We start from the raw sequence: 12,665 nt of genomic DNA on the forward strand, positions 1-12,665 counted from the left end.
CTTGCGCAATAAGGGCGGGCCCACCAGCGCACGCACGATTTCATATGCTGTTGCAGTGTACAAACCCTGTTTCCATATGAGTTGGGAAATTGTGTTAGATGTAAATATAAACAGAATACAATGATTGGCAAATCCTTTTCAAGCCATATTCAGTTGAATATGCTACAAAGACAACATATTTCATGTTCAAACTCATAAACTTTTTTTCCGCAAATAATCATTAACTTTAGAATTTGATGCCAGCAACACGTGACAAAGAAGTTGGGAAAGGTGGCAATAAATACTGATAAAGTTGAGGAATGCTCATCAAACACTTATTTGGAACATCCCACAGGTGTGCAGGCTGATTGGGAACAGGTGGGTGCCATGATTTGGATGAAGTACTGGCTGTCCAGAGTCGAGACCCAGGATGGACCGCTCGCCTGTATCGGTTGGAGACATCTCTACGCTGCTGATCCGCCTCCGCTTGGGATGGTTTCCTGTGGACGGGACTCTCGCTGCTGTCTTGGATCCGCTTTGAACTGAACTCTCGCGGCTGTGTTGGAGCCACTAAAGATTGAACTTTCACAGTATCATGTTAGACCCGCTCCACATCCATTGCTTTCGGTCCCCTAGAGGGGGGGGGTTGCCCACATCTGAGGTCCTCTCCAAGGTTTCTCATAGTCAGCATTGTCACTGGCGTCCCACTGGATGTGAATTCTCCCTGCCCACTGGGTGTGAGTTTTCCTTGCCCTTTTGTGGGTTCTTCCGAGGATGTTGTAGTCGTAATGATTTGTGCAGTCCTTTGAGACATTTGTGATTTGGGGCTATATAAATAAACATTGATTGATTGATTGATAAAAGCAGCTTCCATGAAATGCTAAGTAATTCCCAAACAAGGATGGGGTGAGGGTCACCACTTTGTAAGCAAATTGTCAAACAGTTTAAGAACAACATTTCTCAACGAGCTATTGCAAGGAATTTAGGGATTTTACCATCTACGGTCTGTAAAATCATCAAAAAGTTCAGAGAATCTGGAGAAATCACTGCACGTAAGCCATGATATTACGGACCTTTGACCGCTCAGGCGGTACTGCATCAAAAACCGACATCAGTGTAAAGGATATCACCACATGGGCTCAGGAACACTTTGTAAAATCACTGTTAGTAACTACAGTTGGTTGCTACATCTGTAAGTGCAAGTTAAAACTCTACTATGCAAAGCAAAACCCATTCATCAACAACACCAAGGAACGCCGCCGGCTTTGCTGAGCCCGAGCTCATCTAAGATGGACTGATGCAAAGTGGAAAAGTGGTCTGACGAGTCCACATTTCAAATTATATTTGGAAACTGTGGACGTGGTGTCCTTTGGAACAAAGATGAAAATAACCGTCCGGATTGTTATAGGCGCAAAGTTCCAAAGCCAGCATCTGTGATGGTATGGGGGTGTATTAGTGCCCAAGGCATGGGTAACTTACACATCTGTGAAGGCACCATTAATGTTGAAAGGTACATACAGGTTTTGGAGCAACATATGTTGTCATCCAAACAACGTTATCATGGACGCCCCTGCTTATTTCAGCAAGACAATGCCAGGTCACGTGTTACAACAGCGTGGCTTCGTAACAAAAGAGTGCGGGTATTTTCCTGGCCCACTTGCAGTCCAGACATTTCTCCACTCGAAAATGTGTGGCGCATTATGAAGCGTAAAATACAACAACAAGACCCAGGACTGTTGAAGGACTGAAGCTCTACATAAAACAAGAATGGGAAAGAATTCCACTTTCAAAACTTCAACAATTAGTTTTCCTCAGTTCCCAAACGTCTATTGAGTGTTGTTAAAAGAAAAGGTGATGTAACACAGTGGTGAACATGCCCTTTCCCAACTACTTTGGCACGTTTTGCAGCCATTAAATTCTAAGTTAATAAAAAAAAAAAAAAAAAAAGCTCATGAGTTTGAACATCAAATATGTTGTCTTTGTAGCATATTCAACTGAATATGGGTTGAAAAGGATTTGCAAATCATTTTATTCCGTTTATATTTACATTTATCACAATTTCCAAAATCATATGGAAATGGGGTTTGTAGTTGTATAAGACTTGACAAAACAAAACAATACATAATGGAAAATAAGAAACTGAAATATTGCAAGGTCTGCTTGAACAAAGTCTCAAACAAACAAAATACAATGTTGCTCATGTTGCAGTTGAAATATCATTACTTGTCAATAATTAGGCTTTGTATCGCTGCTTTGTTGTTCTGTACTTCTCTTTAAAAGTGTTTCTTCCGTATGTTTCAGGTTGCTGTCTTTGCTGAAGTGACAGAAGAGTGTGTCCAGTGAGTGTCAACGAAAGGCCAGGAGTCCTCCCGGACAACAGGGGGCAGTGGCAGGCATGCAGGGACCGGCCTTGGATGGCAAAATGGCCAAACAGGTGAGCACATAGCCTGCAGATATGTGTCAGCTTGTGTTAAAATGGAGTAAAAAGGTTTGTTTATAATCGACTTAAATGATTACAAAAAGACTTTGCACATTACAGATTAACTTTCTAAAGCTCCTCTAATAATCTTCAGCATGTCATGATGGATTAAGCGGACATGGAGATAATAACTGTTCATGAGAAGATTTTATTCTGTATTCACTTCTTGAAGAGCTATTTCAGAATTTCTGTGCTTATGTCATAGCGGTACCAAAATGTATTTCGATACTTTTCTAAAAAAGGGGACCACAAAAAAATTGCATTGGCTTTATTTTAACAAAAAATCTACCGTACATTAAACGTATGTCTTTTATTGCAAGTTTGTCCTTAAAGGCCTACTGAAATGAGATGTTCTTATTTAAACGGGGATAGCAGCTCCATTCTATGTGTCATACTTCATCATTTTGCGATATTGCCATATTTTTGCTGAAAGGATTTAGTAGAGAACATCCACGATAAAGTTGGCAACTTTTGGTCGCTAATAAAAAAGCCTTGCCTGTACCGGAAGTAGCAGGCGATGTGCACGTGACGTCACGGGTTGTGGAGCTCCTCACATCTGAACATTGTTTACAATCATGGCCACCAGCAGCGAGAGCGATTCGGACCGAGAAAGCGACGATATCCCCATTAATTTGAGCGAGGATGAAAGATATGTGGATGAGGAAAGTGTGAGTGAAGGACAAGAGAAAAAGAAAACTAGACGGCAGAGCAATTCAGATGTTATTAGACACATTTACTAGGATAATTCTGGAAAATCCCTTATCTGCTTATTGTGTTACTAGTGTTTTAGTGAGATTATAAAGTCATACCTGAAAGTCGGAAGGGTGTGGTGACCGCCAGTGTCTCTGAGGGAAGCTATGGAGGAGCCAAGAAAGTCGCAGCTGCCTCTTTGACAGCAGCAGGAGGACGCAAGCTCCGCTCATGTCTCCGGTAAGAGCTGACTTATTACCACAATTTTCTCACCGAAACCTGCCGGTTGACATGTGGTAGAGAAACATGTTCGCTTGACCGCTCTGTTCCATAGTAAAGCTACACAACAAACAAAGAAACACAGGCTGTGTTTTGGTTGCTAAAGGCAGCTGCAATTTGAGCGAAATATTCGTGGATGAGGATAGTGACAGTGAATTGATTAACGTGGACCCCGACTTAAACAAGTTGAAAAACTTATTGGGGTGTTACCATTTAGTGGTCAATTGTACGGAATATGTACTGTACTGTGCAATCTGCTAATAAAAGTATCAATCAATCAATCAATCAAAGGACTAAAATTTGTTTTAAAAAAAAGGCGAGGGCAGTGGGAGCGATTCAGATGTTATTAGACACATTTACTAGGATAATTCTGGAAAATCCCTTATCTGCTTGTTGTGTTACTAGTGTTTTAGTGAGATTATATGGTACCTGAAAGTTGGAGGGGTGTGGTGACCGCCAGTGTCTCCGGTGGGAGGAGGTAGTAGTCCGCAGCTGCAGGAGGATGCAAGCTCCGCTCATGTCTACGGTAAGAGCCGACTTATTACCACAATTTTCTCACCAAAACCTGCCGGTTGACATGTGGTCGGGAACCATGTTCACTTGACCGCTCTGTTCCATAGTAAAGCTTCACCTTCGGGAATTTTAAACAAGGAAACACCGGCTGTGTTTGTGTTGCTAAAGGCAGCTGCAATACACCGCTTCCCACCTACATCTTTCTTCTTTGACGTCTCCATTATTAATTGAACAAATTGCAAAAGATTCAGCAACACAGATGTCCAGGATACTGTGGAATTATGCGATTAAAGCAGACTACTTATAGCTTGGATCGGGCTGGAAGAACATGTCCGCTACAACCGGTGACATCACGCGCACGCGTCATCATACTGCGACATTTTCAACAGGATACTTCGCGGGAAATTTAAAATTGCAATTTAGTAAACTAAAAAGGCCGTATTGGCATGTGTTGCAATGTTAATATTTCATCATTGATATATAAACTATCTAGACTGCGTGGTCGCTAGTAGTGGCTTTCAGTAGGACTTTAAATAAAATAGTGAACATACAAGACAACTTAACTTGTCTTTTAGTAGAAAGTAAGCCAGGGGTGTCCCAACTTTTTCCACTTAAGGCCGCAGACTGAAAAATCAAAGCAAGCGGGGACCATTTTGACATTTGTTTATTTACAAAACCAATACAATATATGTGTAACCAATATACATTCCGGCCTCCACTCAGGCTTGATCCCGGGGACCACAAAGGGTTTTGGTCAAAAAGATATTAAAAATGTGTCATTATTCAGTATTATTTTGTTTTATTATTATTCAAGTTTTAAATCTCCAGATCGACATTAGGTCAATCTGTCAATATAATGATTTTAAAGATTTAAGTTGTATGCTGTTTTGTCAAAGAAAACCCTGTTTTTTTGATGGAAAAAAACACAAAATATGAAATATTATCACCCAATATTTTTTTTAAGTGGAATATTGCCCTGCGATGAGGTAATGACTTGTCCAGGGTGTACCCCGCCTTCCGCCCGATTGTAGCTGAGATAGGCGCCAGCGGCCCCGCGACCCCGAAAGGGAATAAGCGGTAGAAAATGGATGGATGGATGGGATGGAATATTTGAGATTATATAATAATTAGAGCCTTAAAAAAGTCAATAACACCATTGATTTTAATCAATGGTGTCCTTCATTATTGTTTTTTGAGCAATGATACTTAAAAACAAATCACACTAAAATAATAGGGGATCCAAAAGGGTCCTACTCATTAAAGTGTTAAAAAAATAAATTATACATTTCTATTACTGTTTACTTTTAACACATTAACCTCGAGATCAATTTCAGATCCATCAGTCAATTATAAGTTTTATTGTTGTTTATGTTTTTTGTTTGTTCATTTTAGGCCCTTTAAAAAAAACAGCTCAGTTTTTTATATGGCAAACACCAAATATGCAACATTTTCCCCCCAAAATATCTCAAACTGGAAAATTTATGGTGACGTAATTGCAACCTTGAATAGGTCAATAATTCATGACATTTTGATTCATTATTATTTTTTAAAGAAAGAAACGGCCTGCATGGCAGCTTTATGTTATTACAGTTAAATATTGCAACATTTTCTTGTTACATTTCACCCGTTTGCTCATACTTTTTACAGTTTCAAAATTTTTCAATCGTATTTTTAAAATGTGCCGTGGGGCCGTTAAAAAATGACCTGCGGGCCGCACTTTGGACACCCATGAAGTAAGCAAACAAAGGCTCACAATTAGTCATAGACAATTAAACATATCCAGTAACATATTGTGTCATTTATCATTCTATTATTTTGTCAACATGATTAAGGAAAAATGGTAGAAATATAATTCTCTGTTTATTTTCTCTTTTAACATGTTCTATCTACACTTGTGTTAAAATGTAACAATCACTTATTCTTCTGTTGTCTGGATGCTTTACATGTGTTTTGGATGATACCACAAATTTTGATATCAATCCGATACCAAGTATTAACAGGATCATACATTGGTCATATTCAAAGTTCTCATGTGTCCAGAAACGTAATTCCTGAGTTTATAAAGAAAATAAACATGAAAAAATATCGATATAATCATTGTAGTATCGACTAGATACGCTCCTGTACTTGGTATCATTACAGTGGATGTCCACCAATGGCGTTTGTTTCCATAGTGACGCCGGTCAGCTACGGTGTGTAGTGAAGCATGTTTAGCTATTTCTCGTCCTCCAGGGATGATACGTGTAAGAAACGTACTTTATTTGTCGCCATGGAGGCGAGAATTTGTGATTTAGTAGTAGCTAAAACACTGCAGATAGCTAGCTAGCCATGTCTTAAAGCACCTCTTCCTGAGGGCGTTTCAGTGTTAGAACTTCACATTTATCTTTAGTTTTTAAGCCAAAATGCGGCCGTTCTCCCTTTTCTGTCTACACACCGTGTCTGTTTGTAAGTACTCTGTGGTTGTGCGCTGCCGAACATGCTCGTCTGCGCGTAAACCAGCAATGGCACAACATGATGATGACGGTTGGGCGGAGGGGGGTACCGGTACTTTTTAGAGGCGATATAGTACCTAATATGATTAGTGTATTTCCTTGAATTGCCGCCGGGGTGCTAATTATTTTAAAACCTCTTCTCACTCCGACGCTCACCAAAGGCATGCGGTACATTTAGGCCTGCGCTTAAAAATTTGAGTGTGATGTAAGGATACCATCATTAAAAGTAAATTTATTAAACATTTTTTTATTATGGTCTTACCTTTACTTATAAATGAAGTCCATGAGCAGCTCCTTCTGATCAAAAGCATCGATAACTTGTTTATAGAAGTCTTCCTTATCTTTCTTCAGTTTTAAAATTCTCTCTGTCTTGATGGAGATCTTCCTTTATTACCTCCTGCTTCAATTGAAAGTCCAGTTTAGGGAAATAGTTTTATTTTAGATATGTAATCCTCCATGTTAAAAGTGCAAGCGAGAGGAAAAAATAAACTCTTGCTGCTTGTTGTCACTTCTTCTGCAGCCGAGTAGTCGCAAGAAGGATCACTAGCGCCCTCTACCACCAGGAGGCGGGAGTCATTTAATGACTCATATTTGACACACGCAGCTACGGTATATTAATAAAACATAGCTGCTTACTGTTCTTTTTAGCATATTCAATAGCTTGGACCTTAAATCCTACTGAATAGCTCTTAATCTTCTTCCCTTTATGCGATTTCAAATGATTGAAATCAGCCTCCTCCATTTTGAAAATGATGACAGGTGAAGTGTCACTCGTGACGTGACGAGTTGGAGCCGGCGAAAATTCTAGGCATATGCTGATTATTTTGCGAAATGAGTTTGACCCGGCAGTAATTCTAGGCAGGCGCATACTATATACCCGGCAGTACTATACTAATAGCGGTATATCGTACAAACCTAAGTTCCTGAGTGCCCACATTTTAACAGTACAGTGTTCAGGTTGAAATGTTAACTAGAGATTCTGTCAACCGCTGCCCAGCGAGAGTGGATTTCTTTGCAGGCACAAGAATAACTGTGTCGTCTGCATAAAGCTAGCACCGTGGCAACAGTTTGGAAGGTCATGGCAAACAACGATGGCCCTAATATGGAGCCTTGTGGCACTCCCATGTCATTAGAGCCAAGACTAGATTTAAGGCCATTGACCTTAACATGTTGCTGCCTGTCCTCGAGATTTGTTTTAAACCATTCTTGTGCTTAAGGAGATATTTTAAAATGCCAGTGTTCTTTTTTTAATAAAAACGCTGTGGTGCACAGTGCCAAAGGCCTTTTTGAGCTCTAGAAACTCACCACCAACAACTTTTGTCTAGACAGCCCTTGATCTGTTTGAGCAAGTAACAGTTAGCTGTTTCTGTGCTGTACTTTTGCCTCAACCCAAATTGTTGGGGATGGAGCGGTTGGTTTGACTCCAGGTGTTCTTTTAGTTGTTCTGCCACTCCCTTCTCCAAGATTTTAGACACAACAGGAAGGTCAGAGTAGTTGGCTACCACCAAACCCTGGGCTTCCCGGGTGTATAATGTAGCCTGGATGAGTTAGGGATGCATCGGATTCTGGGTATTTGTTCTGTTGTGTTTATGTTGTGTTACAGTGCGGAAATGTGTTTGTCATTCTTGTTTGGTGTGGCTTCACAGTGTGGCGCATATTTGTAACCGTGTTAAAGGTGTTTATACGGCCACTCTCAGTGTGACCTGTATAGCTGTTGAACAATAATTACTTGAGGTCACTTGCGTGCCTCGGTGGAAGCCTCTTACAACGTGTGACTGGGCTGGCGAGCTGTTGTTCAGGCCGTAGCGGTCGCTAGAGGCAGCGCCATCGTTCCACGCCCTAATTATTGTTGTTCGAGTGAAACTCTGCTATTCCGGAGTTTCCCGGAAAAAGTGGGAGGTTTGAAAAGAGTGATGCCGTCCTATGGTAATCATATAAAACTTGCGGGCCGCACCAACATTTTATTTTCATATTAAAGTGCAAGCCGCGTGTCTGAGACCCCTGGTTTATAAATAGAACAAAGCAAAAAACAACTCTGTATGCAGTGTTACTTCATTATAAATTTCATAAGTTTTGTGGCTCCCATTGTTTTCTTTATTTTGTGAAACAGGTCAAAATGGTTCTTTAAGTGTTAAAGGTCGCCGACCCTTGAGTTTGGCCATTTATATGTTGCCAAAGTTTAGAGCTAATTCCCTTAGCCTCTTCAATGATTTTAGTAAGATCACTAGTTTTGATTTCTTGTGATAACTTGATTTTTGAGGCCTGTATAAGCCAAATGATTGTTTTTTTTGTTTTGTTTTTTGGCAATTTTTAAGTGCCTTATGTATTTTTCATTGTTTGCCATATGTCATTGTTAAACCATGGGAGGAATTAGTTGTTTTGTGCTCTTTGTACAGGTCTTTGTTTACTTTTAAGTTAACTTTTTCAATTTGGTCATAAATGTATTTGCGCCTATATTTATGTCACACTTTTTTGACATATTGTTTGATTATTGTTTGATTGACTTCTTGTTCAAAATCAGGTCGGTGTGATTTAGGTATTCTTTTAGTTGTAGTTGCTGAGTCGGTGATTTTATAAAACAGGAATCTCATTTTAGTTAATTTTCTAACAATTAGAATCATGTTATGGTCTGAAAGCCCAGTAATGTTTGTGTTTTTCTTTCTAGCCTAGTTTGTAAAGATCAGATTGATTCAAGTTTCAATGTTACTTGTAATTGTGGTGTTTTTTTTCTATTAGTTTATATCTAAATATATGGATTTAAGTTTACCATTACTTTTTTTCTCTTGCCAGTTATATTAAAATTTCAGTGCAATCGTCCATATTTGAGACATTTTTGTAACTAACCAAAACAAATCGAACCTTAAGAAGGTAAAAAGCCATCCATCCATCCATTTTTTACCGCTTATTCTCTTTGGGGCCGCGGGAGGCGCTGGTGCCTATCTCAGCTACAATCGGGCGGAAGGCGGCGTACACCCTGGACAAGTCGCCACCTCATCACAGGGCCAACACAGACAGACAGACAACATTCACACACTAGGGACCATTTAGTGTTGCCAATCAACCTATCCCCAGGTGCATGTCTTTGGAAGTGGGAGGGGCCTATCCCCAAGTGCATGTCTTTGGAGGTGGGAGGGGCCTATCCCCAGGTGCATGTCTTTGGAAGTGGGAGGGGCCTATCCCCAAGTGCATGTCTTTGGAGGTGGGAGGGGCCTATCCCCAGGTGCATGTCTTTGGAGGTGGGAGGGGCCTATCCCCAGGTGCATGTCTTTGGAGGTGGGAGGAAGCCGGAGTAGGGAAAAACAATAAAATTGAATTTCATGTTAGGAAAAAGAAGAACTTACAGAGCAAGACATTTCAAGTTCACATGAAATATTAACCACTTCACATTTGAACTGCTCTGTGGTGTATATTCAGACAACAGCACCCTTCCCTTGTTTCCTGTCTCTCCTGTAGCAATCGTATCCTGCTTATTTCTATCAAGTTTCTTGAAATGTGCTGATGAAGCCAACTTTCAGAGATACATAAGAAATCCAGGTTTGATCCTGATAACAATGTGCCTACCCGGCAATCCCTTGGGTTTTGGGATTCCAGATAGCCTGAGCAAGATTTACTGTTTGGAAAAAACAAACTGCTTCTGCTTTTTTGGAGTTTGCAATCATCTGGATGGCATTAAATCAGTTTTACCTGGGGGCGGCCTAGCAGGCCCACAATCTAGAATTCTTAAATACAGAAGATGTTGGCTCCTCTTGGCTGCTTAGATAATGAAATCAGTGTCTGTTAAGCTCATGAGGAGCGGCCAAATTGTGTGTGGTATCGTTTTGTTCAACTCCAGACTGGAAACGTTTTTGTTTAACTATGGATATGAGAACGGAAAGTATTTTATCTACACTTGTTTTTCATTTTAATTAAAATATTATGATTACTTTTATGTTTTTATATTTATTCATGACTTTATCAAGATATTTTTTTATAATTATTTAATTTGTATTCCTTATTTTACGTAGTAAGTGTGAATGTTGTCTGTCTATCTGTGTTGGCCCTGCAATGAGGTGGCGACTTGTCCAGGGTGTACTCCACCTTCCGCCCGATTGTAGCTGAGATAGGCGCCAGCACCCCCCGCGACCCCAAAAGGGAATAAGCGGTAGAAAATGGATGGATAAATATAATGCATCTTAAAAGCGATTTGAATTGCCTTGTTTACTAATTGTGCTCTATTAATGAATAATTGTATTTATAATGTACAGCCTGCGATGAGGCGGCAACTTGTCCACGGTGTACGCCGCCTCCCGCCCAATTGTAGCTGAGATAGGCGCCAGCGCCCCCCGCAACCCCAAATGGAATAAGCGGTAGAAAACGGATGGATGGATGGATAATGTACAGCATGGGCTTCACGGGGGCAGAGGGGTTAGTGCGTCTGCCTCACAATACAAAGGTCCTGAGTAGTCCTGGGTTCGATCCCGGACTCGGGTTCTTTCTGTGTAGAGTTTGCATGTTCTCCCCGTGACTGCGTGGGTTCCCTCCGGGTACTCCGGCTTCCTCCCACCTCCAAAGACATGCACCTGGGGATAGGCCCCTCCCACCTCCAAAGACATGCACCTGGGGATAGGCCCCTCCCACCTCCAAAGACATTCACCTGGGGATAGGCCCCTCCCACCTCCAAAGACATGCACCTGGGGATAGGTTGATTGACAACACTAAATGGGCCCTAGTGTGTGAATGTTGTCTGTCTATCTGTGTTTAGCCCTTCCATGAGGTGGCGACTTGTCCAGGGTGTACACTGCCTTCCGCCCGATTGTAGATGAGATAGGCACCAGCGCCCACCCGCGACCCCAAAGGGAATAAGCGGTGGAAAATGGATAGATGGATGGATGTAGAGCATTAATCTTATAGAGTAAACATCATGTATTTTACATGAGTATTAGAGCCTTCTTACATACATCACATACTGTCGGGGGTGCAACGTCATACGCTCTCGCAGAGCAGAGAGGTAGAGACATGGTAACGTTAGCTGTGATGCTAGCGGAGTCGTGCAAGTGGTAATACGAGAGAAAGAAAGTGCGAATCCAGTAACAAATAAAGGAAGAATTAATTCCCAAGAAAAACAGCACGGAGTCCATCGTCTGGCAGTGGTTTGGCTTCAAGAGGGAAGATGTCGAACAAGTATGCGGCGAAAGCGTTGCTACAAAAAGCAGTACCACTGCTAATTTGTAGCATGACTTAAAACATGACCCGCTAGAGCAGTGGTTCTCAAATGGTGGTATGTGTACCCCTGGGGGTACTTGAAGGTATGCCAAGGGGTACGTGAGAGTTTTTTTAAAATATTGTAAAAACATTTCAAAAATCCTTTATAAATATATTCATTGAATAATACTTCAACAAAATATGAATATATAAGTTCATAAATTGTGAAAAGAAATACAACAATGCAATATTCAGTGTTGACAGCTAGATTTTTTTGTGGACATGTTCCATAAATATTGATGTTAAAGATGTCTTTTTTTGTGAAGAAATGTTTAGAAGTAAGTTGATGAATCCAGATGGATCTCTATTACAATCCCCAAAGAGGGCACTTTAAGTTGATGATTACTTCTATGTGGAGAAATCTGCATTTATAATTGAATCACTTGTTTATTTTTCAACAAGTTTTGAGTTATTTTTACATCTCTTTTTCCAAATAGTTCAAGAAAGACCACTACAAATGAGCAATATTTTACTCTGTTATACAATTTAATAAATCATAAACTGATGACATAGTGCTGTATTTTACTTCTTTATCTCTTTTTTCAACAAAAAATGCTTTGCTCTGATTAAGGGGTACTTGAATTAAAAACATGTTCACAGGGGGTACATCACTGAAAAAAGGTTGAGAACCACTGCGTTAGAGAAAAACAAGTGCTTGAAACTCCGCATGTCAACATCTCCGTTCGGTGCCACACCCACAAAATGCCCAAGCAACTATTTTCACATCAACACTGTATGAATAAAATAGTCAACAGAAGGAGATAAGGTCTGCAGGAACCTACCACATATTGAAGGTCTTACGCTATTTGATCTTCTATTATGCAGATCATTTTTATTTGAAAATGTTTTAAATATCTTGTGTGACATCATGCACAAAAGTGTTCTTTATTTGTTTTAAACCAGGGGTCGGGAACCTTTTTGGCTGAGAGAGCCAAAAAGCCAAATATTTCAAGAAGTATTTCCGCAAGAGCCATATAATATTTTCTTTGACA

The 12,665-nt window shown here is 40.4% G+C and overlaps 1 protein-coding gene across 7 annotated transcripts in view; it reads left to right on the plus strand.

Annotated features, from left to right (window-relative positions):
• LOC133535173 (band 4.1-like protein 1) overlaps positions 1 to 12,665 on the plus strand; it is a 229,924-nt gene that overhangs the window by 139,659 nt on the left and 77,600 nt on the right. For all 7 annotated transcript variants that reach the window (XM_061874732.1, XM_061874733.1, XM_061874734.1 and 4 more), the window contains one exon: positions 2,281 to 2,413. In XM_061874732.1, coding sequence (XP_061730716.1) covers positions 2,375 to 2,413 — 39 coding nt within the window. In that variant the 5' untranslated portion in view covers positions 2,281 to 2,374. The remainder of the gene's footprint in view (positions 1 to 2,280; positions 2,414 to 12,665) is intronic.

The sequence above is a fragment of the Nerophis ophidion genome, linkage group LG16 (genome assembly GCF_033978795.1).
Source record: "Nerophis ophidion isolate RoL-2023_Sa linkage group LG16, RoL_Noph_v1.0, whole genome shotgun sequence".
In the NCBI taxonomy this organism is placed as follows: Eukaryota; Metazoa; Chordata; class Actinopteri; order Syngnathiformes; family Syngnathidae; genus Nerophis; species Nerophis ophidion.